Raw genomic sequence first — 18,518 nt, 5'->3', positions numbered from 1 at the left:
TATGTTTTTATTTTTATTTAATTTAGTACTCAATAATTAATAATGTATTGACTACTTGCTTATATTATTTTAGGTACATGATAAAGCTGTTTGTAACATCCTCAATTTCTTATTTCAAAATAAATAAATTTTATAGCAAAAGAGAAAAATAGAAGAACTTTTGTTCTATTTTATAAATTTAAGGATTAAATAAAAATAAAACCTACATTCCTCTTATGAAAATTTTATAAGATTTTAAAGGATTTAAAACTTCAAAGGAATAAATTTGAGACTTTAAAGTAATAAATAAAATTTAAATTTATATCTAGTACATTATCTGGTTCACGTGATATACATATAAGTTTAGAATATTATTAAGAACATCTTCAAAAGTATTTATTGCAACAAAATTCACCAAAACATTATAAATTATAAAATTTGACATTAAAGAAATATTTACATAACTTAGTCAACATGAAATGTAATTAGGATAAAATATTATAATTTCTCAAATTGTTCTAGTCCCTACAGAGCAATCTTCCTTCCAATACCACTAGATTATGATCTTAGAACAGACCAGTCATCTTTATCTCTTGACTTTCATTACTTGAAAATATTAGTAAGGATGAAAATCTCCCACCACACTAAATCTCTTTGCTCGACATAAAATTTATATAATACAAAAAATATTGACTAATATATTTCTAATACACATCAATTAACAATAATACTCAAAACACATAAATCGTCATCAGAGCAGAGCACACATCCAACAAATCAATCATTTTTGTAATTATTTATGACATACATTTTATATACTAATTTATATGTTATAATACATGTATTCTATCACATCAATCAATATGTCACAATATGTGTGTCCTAATCGCATTCGTCGAAATATTACAACACATATATCGTAACAGTATTAATTGATATGTTACAATTCATATATTATAATCATACAATCTCTATACTACTTCATGTTCATAACAATTTCACATTTATTACACTTACATATTCGTTGCCTTCGCGATCCTTTGAAGACTTCATAGCATAGATAGCTGCTAGTTAGTTGCAGCAACATAGATACATGTGTGCCGACCTGGCCCCTTTTAGCAAAGGTATAGTCAAGAGTCTCGTTAGGAAATAAGTGTGTGGCCTGTGAATGCTTTCACTTTCAGCAAATCATTGTGCACCTATTTAGAATTAGCATTTACCACCTCATTTTGTCAAGATTTCTCAAATCTTCTCCAGACTTTATACCACAATGTATCTCTGTAACTATCTATACTTACTCTCAACATTTCTCATTTTTTTTATATCTTTCTCATAGATCAACGTGTCATAATAGTGAGTCTTGATCATATAACTTAATGTATTACAATACATGTATTATGAGTACATCTTTTGATGTATCATAATGTATGTATCATAATCACATCCATCAATCTATTCTGGCTCATGCATTATAATCATATTTCTCATAATTCTATCATAATGTCATATCATTTCATTTCATACATAAAACTCTTTCTTCTTTTGAGAACAATACAACACTTTTTATCAATAACCTAATTTCACCCATTTCAAATATATCTCATTCATCAACAAACATTCATCTAACACAAAAGATTCTTAAACAATTTCATACCACACAGATCAATACAATGTGTCAGAGGTCGAACACCTCTGGTCTCAGCCTAATCGTACAACCCAACAACATACACAATTTCTCAGTAATAACAAAGTGGTCTATCCTAAAGTTCAATATCACTTGTTCATACATAAATAATAGTAAAATCTAAATTTTTTTTAAAGCTTAGTTACTCATCTTTTCACTATAAAATTTTATCTAGATGATTTTTGAATTAATTTATTGGTTGTAGTAATACAATTTAGAGAATCATTGGAGTTCTATTATCCAAAATAAAGTGCCGAAGTTAGGATTCAAAAGGGAGTTTTCGTGTCAAACTCTCTATCCTACACATTAAATTTTTAAGAAAACCTTAGTAGTTTAAGGTCCCAATAGAAACTTAGCATTTTTGAACAAAATACCAAGAAGGAGTTAGGGTTTGGGATCAACTCCCCTTACCTGGAAATGAGTCCTCAGATTGAGATTTCCTAGAGAGCTAAGGGAGAGGTACAACAACGTCTTAATAGAGGATATCGTCTTAGGGGTTAAGGTTTCCTTGAATAGCACAAAGTATAAACCTTTAGGTCGGATAAAATGGAGAAATAAGAATGAAGATGAAGAATCAAACACAAAGAAACTTACTTGGATCTGAATGGTTGAGTTTCCAAGCCTGAATTCGAAAAAAGATTGAAGTTTGAAGGAGGATTTTTGAGAAGAGAGGGTGAGAGATCAGAGAGAATAGAGGAAAGGTTAAAATTTTGGATTGTAATATAAGTTTTCTAGGTTGACGGCTTTTAAATACTCCTTAACTCACGATATTCTCGCTACAATGAGCCAATTCTCGCTACAGCGAGCCCTCCTCTTGTTACAGCAAAAAAATCAGACAAAATTTTCCTTTGTTGTTTTTCATTCTAGCTATAATGAGACTTCCTCGCTCCAGCGAGAGCATCCTCGCTACAGCGAGAAAGTATCAGATTACCTGATTCTGGAAGCATCTTTCTCGCTACAGCAAGAGATATATATCCTACAACCAAAACTCATTTTTTCTATACAAGGGCCACAAAATTGAGAGTGTTGCACTGTTCAATTTCAAAAGAAAGAATGTGACCATTATAAGTTATTAGGAATGATATTCAACAGATGTGCTGCAGTTGAAGCACTTCATCATTCATATACCTAAGATTCACCAAATACAAATGAAGAAAATGAGCTTGAAAATTAATACCTCAATAGTGAGAGTTATGTAAATGTTGATAATGATAGCTCAAATGATGACATGGTAGAAGTGGAGTGCATCACACATTTTGAAAAACACAATTCAAGTAAAAGAGCAAAAGTCTAGGAAAGAGTCTAGGACATTACAAATGGAAGAGACACTTGCAACATGGGCTAAAGCATCTAAGGCAAAAGCTGAGAATTATAAGGTTACGAGTATGAAGGCTACTTCCTCCTTTTCTACACTAGATCATTTTATTACTAAGTGTGTGATTGCCCTTGAAGAGAGTGATGGCATGCCAGATGACATTTATGTGAAATCCTTAAAAAAATTTAAGAAGCCTGATTGAAGAGAAATGTTTCTTGCCATGTCTATTGATAGGAAACAAGCATGGTTATTTAGGCTTTAAGGATAAAATTTTAGCCATCTTTTTAGTATCTTTGTTTATTATTTTTTTGATTATATTTTTAACTTATGGTGAACATTCATTTATGTGTTTTTATGAACTACTTTATAATTTATGTTATGTTATTGCACTTTTATTATATAATTTTCATTGAATGTCTTTTTTATCAATGTTTTTTGTGGAATTATATGACATGTTATAATCATAATGGATATTGACAAAAGTGGTGATTCTTCTTCTGATTCAAGTGGTGATGAGTTAGCTGAGTTTCTTTTAATGAACATACTATGATTATGATCATAAATTTCTGAACAAAAGAAACGTTCAAACATATGCATTAAGTGGTCATGATTATACTCATGAGTTATTAAATGGAGCTGGAGTAACTTGTTTCAAGTTAGTTCGTATGAAGAAGGATTACTTTGTTAAATTTTGTGATGAGTTAAGGGCAAAAAGTTACTTAAGTGACTCAAGAAATGTACTTCTTGAAGAGAAGGTTGCTATATTTTTATTTATAATTGGGTAGAATGTTCATCATAAAGTTGTTGCATATTGCTTTCAGCACTCAATAGAAACAATTTTCCATTATTTTAAGCAAGGATTAAGAGTAGTGTACTTATTGGAAAAATAGCTGATAAAACAAGAATCTACAAAATTGCCTAACAAGATTAGAAATGAGTCAAAATATTATCCTTAGTTCAAGATATGTATGTAATATTTATTTATTATTTTAATTAGTTCTAATTTTATTCTTTTATTTTATCTTGTTTTAATTTTTTATTTTGGGTTATTGTTATTGAACTGCATAAGTGCAATTGATGGTACTCATATAAGTGCACGAGTTCCTGCTGAAAATAAATTGCATGCAAAGATAGAAAAACAACTATCATACAAAATGTTATGTGTGCTTGTTATTTTAATATGATGTTTACATTTGTGTATTTGGGATGAAAAGGAAGAACATATGATTCACAAGTTTTTTTGGATGCACTTACCAACCCAAATGCAAATTTTCCATAGCCATCTAAAGTTGAGTACTTATATTATAACTCAACTATTTTTAATTGATTAAAAAATTTTCATAAATATATATTCTTGTGATGTACTTTTATTCTATCTTGTTGATTCTGCCTATCCATGTACAGGAGGTTTTCTTTCCCCTGATAGGAGAGAAAGATATCATGCACAAGAATATAGAGGCCAAGTTAGGCAACCAAAAAGTCCTATAGAGTTATTCAACTATGGACACTTTTTTTTGGGAATAACTGAGTGTTGCTTCGCAATTTTAAAAAACAAATTTACTATTTTGAAGTTGATGCCTCTATATAAACCTTCTAGGCAATAACTTATAGTAACGACGGGTTGTGCTATTCATATTTACATACGAAAGTGAAATTTGAATAATGATTTATTTAGGTTATGGGAAGAAATGGATCTTATAGAAATTGAGCATGAGAATAAAGGTTCGAGCATGGAAGAAACTAGTTCTAATAATTATAATTTAGTTAGATTATCTTATGAAGGTGCAACAGAGATGACAACATTTAGGGATCGTATTACAAATCAAATATGGACATAATATAACAACTAGGTAGTATTAGTTTATATATTATACAGTTACAAATAATTATATATATGTTGCAGAATTTATTCTTAATATACATATTCACTTTTTTATTGTATCAATATTATTTACTTATTTTCTTTGTGATATTACCTATTCATACTATTTATATCTTTTATTAAAAATTATTTTAATATTAAAATTAATCATTTTTTAGTTTAATATTAATTTTTTTGTAATTTTCATAATTTATGAAACCCTTTGCATTACAAGTATTAATTTAATTTAATATTAAATTTTGATATTTTAATAATTTTTCAATTCAATATTTTATTTTAAATATAAAAAATATATTTAAGTAAATAAAAAAATACTAAAATTAAATATCATATATATATAATTTAAAATACTAAATAAAAAATAAATAAAATCAAACACATTTTTTTCAGTTTTTAAAATTTTTTTAAAAACAAATTTGTCAAACAAGTTTTCTTATTTTCTTATCTTAAAAATAGTTTTAAAAACTAAACTACAAAACACATTTTATTTTCATTTTTCTTAAAAACAATTTTCTAAAATTGTTTTAAAATGTAATTTTTAAAATCTAAAAAGTAAAACTAAATCAAACAAGCCTAAGTTTAGTCCAATTAATTTTTTGGTCTTATTTTACCTTATAGACCTATTAACTACATATGGTTTGATTGCCTATAATGCAATCAATTATGATATATTAAGAGTGGACAATTCTTAACATAAAAATCACATAAAGCGTGAAAAGGATCTACCCTATCCTTAGCTATGAACTTAGCTACTCCTAATGAAACCCAAATCCATTCAAAATAGAAACGCAAATTAAAAGAATTCCAAGGAAAAAAAGATGAGAAGAGTTCTTGTCCTCAAGACGCGCGCCACTTGTTTTGACTTTGGAAGGGTATCTTATATCTTTATCGATGATTTCCACTCTCAAACAGCTCAAGAGTTGTCAAAAGTTGGCTAGGTAAAAAGTGTCAAGTCAAAAGGTTTTCAAGAGAAAGAAGAGTCTCATCTTCAAGTGTGTGAAGTCTCTTTAAATAGAGTGTAGAATCTGAGAAAAGATCATGATTCAACCCCCAAAAGATATGCTTAATCTATAGAAAGATATCTATTATATCAATCGAGAAATTTTATATTTAGGTTCAAATTCTAAATTTAAAAATTGAAATTTGAATTCAGTTGCTGATTCATAAGCAAGGTCGTACATAGCCTCTAATGTGATTGTGTGTGGTCATGAAGCATTTATAGACTAGTTATGAAGCAAGATTGTGCTTCCTGTTGAGTGTGGTCATATTTTCTATTAAATTACATCCACTTGAGACCAAAAAGCATTAGGTAACTTTTTTATGCTAAATTGTAATAAATAATAAGTAAATTAATGAAAAATCCTTATCAAATAAGGGCCTAACATATATAAAAATATGTCTTTAAAACACCCCAAAATATGGACTCAGCAATACTTAATAAGCCAAAAAATTGTCACAAGGATGAGTGAATTCTTCATAGAATCAATAGTTGTGAGGAAGAATCCTAACAGAGAAATACTCACAATAATTTGATTCCAATTATGTGTCATCTTCAATTCATCTTTGAGTGTTTTAATACAATTCAATTTAGGAGTTTGCTCACTTGGACTTGACAAAATATAACAAAAACTAAGCCCTTTAGCACCAACATGATATTTATGTTTTAGCAATTAAGTGGTCATATTTGACTTCAAGTGCCTAGGTTATAGTTCTAACATCATTCTCTCAATAAATAAGTCTCCACTCTCTTCTCTACTAAATGATTCTGATTGAGAACTTTTACTTAATCTCTACATTATCCTTTAACACCATAATCTTCTTAGTGGGACACTCAGAAGCTATGTGTTCTTTGCTCAAACACTTAAAACATTTTATATCTTTAGATTAAGACTTGTTAGTCACTTCTTTTTCTTTGTTTTGGGTGGGTTATGGTGTTGCCATAGGTACCCTAGAAGATGAAGTTCCCTCCTTCTTAAACTTGTTGTTCACCTATAATTATCAAAATTGGAGGAACTTTTTCTCACACATTTTCTTTTTAGTTGTTGTTCTACTTTCATAGCATGGTGAACTAGGTCTTTCATCTCAACAAAATTTTAAAAGCTCAATAACATTCCTTATGTGTCCATTCAAACCATAACGAATCTAGCCATGGTAACTTCTTTTTTCTCCTCAAAATTGGCTCATATTATAGCTATTTCTAACTCTTTATAATATTCGTCCACATTCCTATTAATCTAACTTTTAAATAAAAAAATGATATCTCAAATAGATGAAGCTCAATCTTTGTTACATCAAATTTAAGCACATTATTTAAAAATATTTAAGTTTAATTCTATATTTTATTAGGTAAATTCTAATTTCAACTTGTCATATAATTAATAATTTTTAACTTTAAAAGATGTTGTGTAACTTTGAAAAACGTAATAATTATTAAAATTTATATTTAAATTCACCTTTATAACAAATTTTTTAAATTGTCAACTTTTTATATTTTTTTAAATATTTATTATGATTTTTAACAATAATTCAAGTAATCATTAATATATTAAGTTGAGATTCATGTGCATCAAATACAATATAAATTTATTTTTAAAACAAAAATTAAACATCATCTAAATACAAGCAATTATAATTAAAAAAAATTAAAATTACACCTACATTAAAGTGTAGAGACTAAAAGCACAGTTGAGCTAAATTTTTGTCATAAAAATTATTTAATTATATTATAAATTTTTTATTAGTATATTTTTTTGGTAAAATTAATTTATTTAATAAAAAAATAGTTTAATGATTAAATTAATAATTTTTATTATAAGATTATTAATAAAATAATTTTTATAACAATTACATTCAAATCAATTTAATTCTAAATAAAAATATCAATAATTCCTAATATTATATATTATGGTATTTGACGGTAAACAAATGACGTTTTTCAGACGAGGGAGCATTGAAAAAGGCGAGGTAACCATTATATTACCTCGTTAATGATAAAAGAAAAATGTTTCAGGACTCTTGTGCAGTGACTATTATAGAATAATACTATCAAATTGTAATTAGAATAAAATACTATTAATAAATATATTTAGGACGCATATTAAAAAATAAAAGTAATTTGATTAAAAATTAAAAATTTATACAAAACTTAATAATACAACTCTCACAATTTATAATTTTAAAAAATAAAATTTAACAACTTTTTATTTATAATGAAAATGAATATGAAAAAAAGTAAATGATAAAAGAAATATATTTTTACTAAAGAAAAAGAGTGAGATTATTTTAGATAAAATTTTAAATAAATACTTATATAAAAATAAAATAAAACTTCTTTTATATGTTAAAAAAATTATTTTAAAATTTTTTATGAGTTAAAGAGGATTTTTAAAAAAGAAATATGAATTATTTAAATTTTCAAAAAATATTTAATTATTATTCTTATAAAAAGTTTATTAAAAAAATTGTAAATTAGACTTAAATTAGGGTACTGGGCTTGTGATGGTGTAAAGTATCCCATACGTGTGACTCCTTGTCCTTGGGCAGATAGATATACATCCCACTTAGCGATATTCACGCACTTCAAATAAACTTTCTGTCATCTAATTATATGCCTTATTGACAATTTGATTCACTCTCATTCGAGACTTTTGACATTCTGTTACGTTCACTACGGTGGAAGATAAATATATTTAAGTGAAAATAAAAATTTATTTTTCAGTTTGGGAGTAGAGGTGAGAGCTAAAAGACAAAGAAGAAAGTTGGATATATAAGGGAAGAAAAAGATTCAACATAGAAGTTACAAAAAAAAAAAGAAAAAAGTAAAAAATTGTGAAAAATTCATTGAAACAAATTTTATTTTATTTTTTACAAAAATTAAAAGTAGACGGTAGTGTTTGTTACAACAAAAAAGAATTGAGATCTATGGTATAATTTTTGTCAGTCAAATTTATGTGTTTCGTTATTTTTTTAAAAAAAATTACTCAATTTAATAATACTGTAGACTATTTAAAAAATATTTTTTCAAATTTAACGGTTAAGTTATTTAAGTAAATGCAAATGATATAATGATATTATTACGTAGATTTATGTTGTTTTATTATTATTATTATTATTTTAATAATGTCTCAAGACTGGTATTTTCTTTTATTTAAAAGTTTCAAATCCGTTAACTAATTATATATAAATTTAGATTCACTACCTTAATAGAAAAATTAAATTTATTTCAATTATTTTTATACTTCCTTTAATTGTCAACTGGGAGATACCCTTGTTATAAATATAAATTTATATATTTAATATAACTAATTATCTAAAAATATTCTTTATTTCTTTAAAACATTATATCATCAACTAGGTTAAAAATAAACTTTTAAATCAGACTAAACTTTTTAAAAATGAGATGTCAAATAAAAATAGACTAAAATCAAATCAGTCAAATTTTCTCTAATAATGAATTCATAGTTGTCTCAATATTTTATTAATTGTCTTAAGTCTCTGTTTAGTAGATAAGATAAAATAAAAAGAAAATATAAAAGTTAAATGTGATTTTAATTATGCTTTTAGTCTTTAGTTTGAGTTATATGTGGTTTTAACTTTCAAGTTTTTTAATAGTTAATTAAAATTTTGTATTCTTCAAATTATGCAAATATTTTTGGAATTTGCATAGACCTCTTTTTTTTTTTATCTATTTAAAAGTTAATTTTTTAATCCAAAATTTTGTGAAATTTTACTGATATGGAATATGAAAATTATTTTAAAAGCTTAGAAGCTAGAAATTTAGCGAAATTTTGATAAAATTATAATATATATATATATATATATATATATATATATATAAAAGATAGGAGATTAGAGTCTAACAAGAAGAATATTTGAGATTTTTTTATTGAGTTAAATTTAATGTTTTTAATTGGTGACTTTTAAGTTAAATATAATTTAATCAGATGACCAAATTTGTAAAAATTTAAAGGCAAAGAAACTAAATCACCTTGAAAAAACTTTAAAAGAATACAATTACACATAATATAAATTAGAAGAATAAGTTATTTATATTAATTTATTTTTATAGATGTGGTTCTTTATATTTTTTAAAATAAATTATTAAAAATTTTAAAAAATATTTTGGTTATAAATTAAAATAATAAATCTACAATGAAGTATTTATTCTATAATTTTTTAAAAGCGTGTTCAAAATGCATAATAGATTCCTCGTCAAAAGATTGTTACAGTGTGACAAGAAGTTGTAACTTTGAAATTATAAGAATATAATTGTGCTAAAATTTTGGATCAAAAGTTATCATGTTCATGCTAATTTTACTTAACTCGATTTGGACTAATCGGTTTTTAGGGAAAAAAAACATTATAATGTAACAAGTAGATTGTTTAAATAAGGCTTCAACAGTGTTAGAGTAGAAAATGAAAAGGGACTCCATAATCTCTCATCAACAGTGAACGAAACAATCGCTTCTTATTTTAATATTGCTCTTCCCTCCTCTATATTTGTATGAAGTCGCTTAATTTATTTTAAAATTAATATAAAATACTTATCTTAAATAAATAACTTTTCATATATTTAAAAATTCTCAAAATTAGTGGGAGTATTGCAGTGTGAAAGATAGCAGGGTAAATTGTAAAAATGTGTCGGTGGTCATAGTGGAAATTAAAGAGATTTATTCCAAACGAAAAGAATGGAAAATTGCAAAGAAAGTAGGTTATTTTAGTATTTTTATAGTTTCTTTTTATTATTATTTTATATTTAAAAATTAAGAATCAATAGTTTTTAAAATTTTTAAAAACTAAAATACCTTAATTTATATAAACTTAAGAAATGATTTGAGGATTTTTACAAGTGTTAATAACGTATTTTTAATTTTAAAATTTCTAAAAAAAATTTAAAAAAATAAAAAATTAATGAAGTTAGCAGCGAGATTCATAAAATTTTTGTATGTGAAATTTACATTAATTTTAACTAATGCTTAAGAAATATCTAAAAAAAGTATGTTAGAGAATATATTAATGTGTTTGTTTTTATTTTTATTTTATTTATCTTCTTTATAAAAATAAATAACAAATTAATAAAATAAAAAATAATAAATTTATCTGATACATTTGTATTATATTATAAAAATGTTCATAATATAAAATAGTTAAATTGATAATTTATGTATTAAATAAATAAATTTATTTATTTTATAGATAATTGATAAGTTTTTATTAATATAAATTAATAATAAACAAAATATATATTTTTTAATAATCAAGACTATAACATGTAACTTTTCAGAATGCCATCGCCACAAAAATTACGATCACATAAACATTTTTGCATAACCCTCTTATAAAGAAAAATAAAGTGATGAATAGAGGAATAAAATAGTACCTGACAATCTGGATTTGTCCCGACATACATTGACATATCCTTAACAACAAAGGGATATTGATGACTACCAAAATCTACGACCAGAACGCTCAGCTTTCTCATGCTTTTCCATTCTGTCGTGCTTCTTTTCAATCAAGGGACAAACAGCACTAAAGTCTTAAGCTAACAATGCCTTTCGTCACAAAACAGTGGATACTGTTATACACGACATTAATTATTAAGCATGGACTTAAGCAAACGTTACGAGTCTACACTATCTTTTTTTTGTTTTTACTGAATTCACGTGGCAGTGAAAAGACAAGAAGATGATGACATTGATGGATGAAATAAGATTATAACACAAATTTTTCTGGGGAGGAGCCGATCGATCGAGGGTGGAATGCATGCACTGTTTTTAGAAGATAAAAAATATTTTGATTATATTCTTAATCGGTGTTCAGAAATCTCTAAAGAAAAGTAAATGCAGAGTTTGTTAGTCAAAGAATAATAAAGCTTGAGGATGGCTAAATTAGGAGAAATTAAAAAAGAAAGACATGAAATCAAAATTGTTTTTGTATGGATGGCAAGGGAAGAGTATTTTGATTTGCGTGGACCACTTGGGCCCAAAATAGACCTAAAGCTTGGACATTATGAAGGAATGGCATTACTGGTAATCAAGGTTTGGCCCAAAGCTGGCCACGCACATGAATTAATAGCCTTACTGACATGAATGGACCCCCGAACACGCTGTATGCAAGTACGGACACACCCTGACATACGTCATTGTCGGAGGAGTGACTGTTGTTCTCACTTTCTTGAAGAGAAAAGAAAAGATGTCTGTGAATCTGCTAATGGATGTGACAAAGAAGAGAGCTCCCACTCAACACAAAGCAAACATATTGATCATATGGTTTTGCATTTCCTCAGTGAGTAATTTGTGTATATGTTTCTTGATGTTTTATAATCTCCAATATTTCTATTTGTTTGTTAATTTGACAATGTTGTTACAATTGCATATGTTTATCAGTCTTTTATCTTGGCAACTTGCTGGAAATAGCTAGTGTCAGCCTGGTGAGTGCCTCATAATTTTTCAATTTTGTGGCATAAAATTCAACGCACAACAGAAACAGGTATTACTTGATTTATCAAACTCATTACTAGTTCTAATTTCATCTTGCCATGTAAGTGACAATTTTTAACTCTAAAAGACGGTGTGTGACTTTTAAAAGGATAATAATTATTAAAATTTATATTTAAATTCACTCTTGTTACAAAAAGTTTAAAATTTTCATCATCTTTTATATTTTTTTAAAATATTTATTATGGTTTTTAACATTGGTTGAATTGACCATTAAAATATTAAGTTGATAATCGATGTACAAGCATGTACATGGACAGGTCGATACTTGATTTTGCATCACGTATTGTATCTGATACTTCTTCTTTACAGATAATAATAAGGAAGAGAATGAAATTGAAGTTATTTCTGTTTCTAGGCAATGGACAGCAATTTATGATAATTAACAATTATTTCTAATTTCTATTTTACTTTTACTAATGTCCAAAAGGAACCCTTCATTAGAATATTATATTTATTATGTATGAAACTTTATATGTATATACTGCATAATTTGTATATTTTAGAAACAATGTTATCAATGTATCGCTGAAGCCTGAATCATTGCTTGGCCCTCGTTCAACTTGGCCAGTTGATATTTTTTACAGGCAATTTTCATTTTGGAATATTGCAGATTGATAGATTCAAACATTTTAGTTTTAACGGCAACTAAACTTGAATTCTTTGTAAAATTTTTAAATATTAAATATATATAATTTTTTATTTAATATTTACTTTACTTTAAAAATTTATTAAAAAATTATTACAAAACCCTTCTAAATATACGTGCTAATTATCTGTATGTATCCCATTTGACAATATGCCTTAAAAAAAATACAATTTATAATGCTACCTGGCGGACTAAATGATTTATAAATATTTATGAAATTTTTAAATGTTTATATAAAATAATAAAAAATTAAGTAATAATTTTAATTTTAAAGTTTAAAATATAATTAACAAAAAAAGTAAAAATTAGACTAATGTAATTCAATTTTAATCTTAAAAAAATATACATAATTAATTATAAAAGAGGATCATTGTAGAAATATCTTGCCAACCAAATTACTACTATCATTTATAATATAAAACTCAGGAGTTGATAAACAACTTAAATAAATTCATGTTAAAATATGATGTTTTGACTTTTAATTTATTTATTCTTTAATCGTTTGAAGTGAACAGGTGATTCAAGCAACGATTATTTTTAATAAATAATAAAACATAACAATCATCCTTGATAAAACAAAACAAAATAATAAATTGCTGCGGACCGAATACGATAATTGATGTTGTTATTGGTAAACTTTATTTTATATTTAAGAACTTGCTTATTTTAAGAAAAACAGATTCATTTTATAGTACCTTCTCTAATTATTTGTATCTATGGTTTTAGCAAAAAATATTTTATTGTTAAAATTAATTTTTTTATCATCATTTTCAAGATTAAATTGATAGAGTATATCATTTTAACAGTTAAAATGATTAATATTTTAAGGACCGATTTTATGATTTATAAAAACACGTGTATTTTTAGAAACTAAAATAAATGATTTTTTAAATATAATTTTTTAGAGTATTTTTTTCATACTTTAAAGATTAAATTGATAAATATATATAATTTTAAAGAACTAAAATAATTAAATTTATAATTGCAAAGATTAAAAATGATCAATTTCTAATACTTTTAAAGACTATTTTTCTGATTTTTTATGAGGAAAAATAAAAAATAAAATACTAAAATATGATATTTTTTAAAAAAAATTACAGAAATATGATAAATTTTTAAAATTTACTAATGAATTTTTTTTTACCTTAATTGGTATTTTAATTTTTAATATATTTTAAAAAAATCACCATTAGCAATTTTTTATACTTTATAATTTTTAGTTGTTTTATGTTTGAATCTTGATACTTGCTCCACGTTTTTATAATTTTTTTAAAATTTTAAATTTTAGTATATATTATTTGTAAATGCTATATACACCAAATTGACATGTCTATAATTTCAAGGATTTATAAAACGATGTATTACTCTCTTTTTTTATTGACATTTTAGTAATTTTTAACTTAAGTTTACTTTTACAGTATCACTTAATAATTATGTTTTTATTTTTTATTAATAACAAATAACTAATTTGTCTTATTTGAATTATGTTTTCCTTTTTAATAATCAGCATCCCTCTAATTATATAGAATATAATGAAAGTATAATAAAGGAATTAATTAATATCTTGTAAAATTAAAACCTTAATTATATTTTTCATTTGATGCGCTATAACTTTAAACAAATAAAAGAAAATGAAGGGAATGATATTTTTCGTTAATCTTGGTCTGTTCAGTACTTTGAATTCAAAGCAAACTTAAAGGCATTACATAAATAAATAGTGATCCATATGCTTAAGAAAGTCCAGCTACTCATATTATCAAACACGCAACAGCATATTCTTTCCTCCGCATTGCTCATGCCTAGTAAAATAATAATATTTTTCTAACTTATACAAAATTTACGCATAATTACAAATTAATAGTATCTTTTATTAAAAATTATAATATTTAATAATACTGAGTTTCATTAAATTTTAATATAATTTTGTTATATATAAATTTTTATACGTAAAATGTAGAAGTTAAAAGAATATAAAAAAGTTAATGTATTCTCTTACTATTTTTTCTAACAATTCTTTTAATATTCAATAAAATATAATATTAAATTGAAAACATTTATTATTTTAAAATATAAAAATATCTAATAATTTTTTATTTAACAATTTAAAAGTTATAGTCACAAAAGGTGAAAGAAATTAAACTTATTTTTTTTTTCAAAGAAATAGAAGTCCGACGTTGGTAAGATGTAGTGTTCTAAAAGAAAGGGTAATCAACCATTGGAAACGTGAACTTAGGGCAACCGTTACTTTAAAAATTAAAAAAAATATGGGAAGAGAAGAAGAACACAACACAAGAGCCGCTAACTGTTATCCTGCGACCTTAACCGTCATCATCTAACGTAAAATAGAATCATTGGGGTTGTGTTCCAAATTAGAATGAGCGTAGCAGTTGTGAACAGCTCCACCGTAACAGAGTTCGTAAAGGACACGGCTAAGTTTGATGGTTTCGTGAATGAATGGTTTGCAATGATAGACAAGAATGGCGATGGAAAGCTTTCGCGTGACGAAATCCGTGGTGGGTTTGGGATGTTTTTGGCCTTAGATTCTGAATCACAGCCACAAGAAGAGATGTTCAAGAGGTTTGATGAAGATGGAAATGGCGCACTCGATCTCAAAGAGTTCAAGTCCTTAATGACTGAGATTATGCATGCAGTTGCTCGTGGCATTGGTGGCTCTCCCATCATTGTCGTTCTTGGCAAAGATAGCTTACTCATCAAGGCTGTTCAACATGAATTGGCAACGCGCTCATCTCCTTCTTGATTTAATATGTATCTTCATATTCTTATTCATATATGTTTCTTTGTTTATTTAACTTAGGTTTCTTCTTGTTATTTTTTGTACATTTAATTTCATTTTCTATGGCTATACTCACCAAGAATTCAATTGTTTGTTCCTTTTGTTGAGGGACTCAACTTCATTTGGGCCTTTAAAAGTTCATTTTTTTGTGTCATGAAAATTTTCATTAGTAACTGCAGATCTGACATGGACAAAAAAAAAAAAAAAACAGAAAATCTGATGATGGTTTTAGATCAATTGTTTCTGATAGATTTGCCCAGCTATAGAAAAAAACTGTGCCTTTTGGTTTTGGTCATGAGATGGATGGTGTTTGAACTTTGAAGTCCTGGTGAGGAGATTCGGTGGAAAAGGGTAATTTAGGTATATAAACTTGAGAATTTTTCCCCTTCTTCTTCAATGCAACGCTTATAGTGCAAATAACTTTAAATTTTGAAGCATAATATACGCTAAATAAATAAATAGTTTTAGAAGAATGACTACAATGGTGGCATGATAGAAGGTTACATATATATGTTTGGTTTGCAAATAATTTTCTTACAACCAATCGTGAATGTCTATTAATTATAAATTAAAATTAGTTATATTTATAAAATATTAATTAATGAATAAGTTATCATTCTCTTCCAAACAATAAGTAGATAAGACATTGAATTTATTGAACTGAAGCTAAAAAGACTGCTAGACGTCTAACGCAAATGAAATAACAGTTAATTAAATTAATGGTTATAAAAAATTAAAATATAGATTTTACACTCTAATATGCTTGTCAGCTGTCTAATGGAAAGCGGGATAATGTGGAGAATTAACACTCCCACTCTTATTTTATGATATGTTACATTTTTATTTTTTATTTTTTTTATATATGCAATATTTTAAAAATATGTTTTAAAAATATACAAAAACACTTTAAGATAGCAGTACAAAAAACTTACTTTGTACCCCGATCATTGATTTTCCAATGCATCTAAAATTCAAAGTTCTAGCTTAGGATATATGACATATCATTTCACGGGAACTGAGAAAGTAATCATTCAAAAAAAATAAAAGGGTCATGGAACATAATTGTTAATTCCGTCTCTTCATTGTTTAATAGGAATGACTTGGAAAGTTGGAGCCTGGAAGTGCAGCCCAGCTCACTAGCATATGAGTCCATAAATAAGGCTTTTCAATATTCAAGCCTTGTCAAAGGCGCAAATCAAGGAAGCCAACAGGAAACTGTATGTAAAAGTCTTAGCAACTGGAGTTTATGATTGTGGATGTGATGATAGAAGCCTCGTATTCTCCCCCTTTTTCTTTTTAATATCAAACAAAGCATTGTGTTCTCATCATTAAAAGATGAGAAAAAGTTAATCACCCTCCCAAACAACCTTTAAAAACATTAAACACACACGAGTCCAAATTTTAACTACCCCATGCTATCAGGGTGCTGTTTTCCCCTAAGCACATAAAGCCAATAACACAAACTCATCCACTCCCATACCATAGTACTAAAAAACAAGCTAACCAAACACTAACTAAATGGTTTGAGAAACACACACGTCCAAACCAAGAAGGAACAAACAAAACAACATGATCCCAGCTTGTTTCAGCCAACCCAACACACCATCAAGCTCAAGCATTACTCAAGTGCCTCAAAATCTGGTAACCTGCATATACCAAACTCATCTTTGCAACTCTCCCACGTACCTTACCCTCACCTGGTCCAGAACCCTTCTCTCTCACTCCTTAACCATTTACGCCCCACACACCTTCTCCATTACCATACCTCTCAAGCCATCAACTTTTTCATTCTTCCGAACAAGACCAGGATCCAAATCCATCTACCTCAGCCGGGCCCACAAACATTCTCGGAAAATCAAACTTTTCTGGGACTTCGCCGGAGCACAGTTTAGTGCTCAAAACTGTGCTGAGCCAGAATCATGCTTCTACCTAGCAATCTGCTGCAATGGAAGACTTGAATTCTTTCTAGGTGATCTTCTCATGCAGTTTACGAATCATCAACACAGTGTGAGTGAACAAAGTCTTGTGTCAAGGAGAGAACACGTGTTTGGGAGCGAGAGTTACGTGTCAAGAGGTGAGTTCATGGGTTCCAAACACGAAATAGAGATTGAATTGTGCAATGGAGATGTGCTGAGAGTGAAAGTGGATGGTGAAGTTCACTTGGTGGTGAAAAGGCTGGCATGGAAATTCAGAGGGAATGAGAAAATCTTCATTGATGGCGTTGAAGTAGAGTTCTACTGGGACGTGTTGAGTTGGGTGGTTGATCATAGTGAGAATGGAAATGGCAATGGCAATGGTGTTTTTGTGTTTCAAGTAGGTGACGGTGGCGCCGTGTGGCCTGAAATGGTGGGTCCAGAGAAGAAGTTGATGAAGAAGAGGTTGGTGGGACCCAATATGTCGCCGGCGATCATGACACTGTTACCTTCGCCGTCGAGCTCCGGCGTGTGGCAGTGGACGGAGGAGAGCAGTGATGGTGGGAGGAGCTCCTGCTCTTCATCTACCAGATCGTGTGGGATTAATGGTGGGTTCTCTTTGTTGCTCTATGCTTGGAAGAGAAATTAGAGTTTGAAATTTTGCACATTTATGATTTCAAATTGTGATTATTAATTCAACTTCTGTGTTTTTCATTGGATTTCTGCTTTGAATTGCTCTGGATTTGCGAGCAAAGCATTTTCTTGTATACTCACCTAATCACCTTTCTTTCTTGTACAGTAATTTC

General features: G+C 27.3%; 2 protein-coding genes across 2 annotated transcripts; both read left to right on the top strand.

The window, feature by feature from the left end:
- The first annotated feature begins 15,379 nt into the window (after positions 1-15,379).
- LOC113873716 (calmodulin-like protein 4) lies at positions 15,380-15,763 on the top strand. Its single transcript, XM_027511976.1, has one exon. The coding sequence runs from the start codon at positions 15,380-15,382 to the stop codon at positions 15,761-15,763; it is 384 nt and encodes a 127-aa protein (XP_027367777.1).
- Positions 15,764-17,368: 1,605 nt separating this feature from the next.
- LOC113873760 lies at positions 17,369-18,361 on the top strand. Its single transcript, XM_027512061.1, has one exon. It carries the CDS (start codon positions 17,369-17,371, stop codon positions 18,359-18,361), a length of 993 nt encoding a protein of 330 aa, XP_027367862.1.
- The last annotated feature ends 157 nt before the right edge of the window (positions 18,362-18,518 follow it).

This window comes from Abrus precatorius, unplaced genomic scaffold, assembly GCF_003935025.1.
Source record: "Abrus precatorius isolate BTA unplaced genomic scaffold, Abrus_2018 Scaffold7, whole genome shotgun sequence".
In the NCBI taxonomy this organism is placed as follows: Eukaryota; Viridiplantae; Streptophyta; class Magnoliopsida; order Fabales; family Fabaceae; genus Abrus; species Abrus precatorius.
This window is presented reverse-complemented; position numbering and strand designations above follow the sequence as displayed.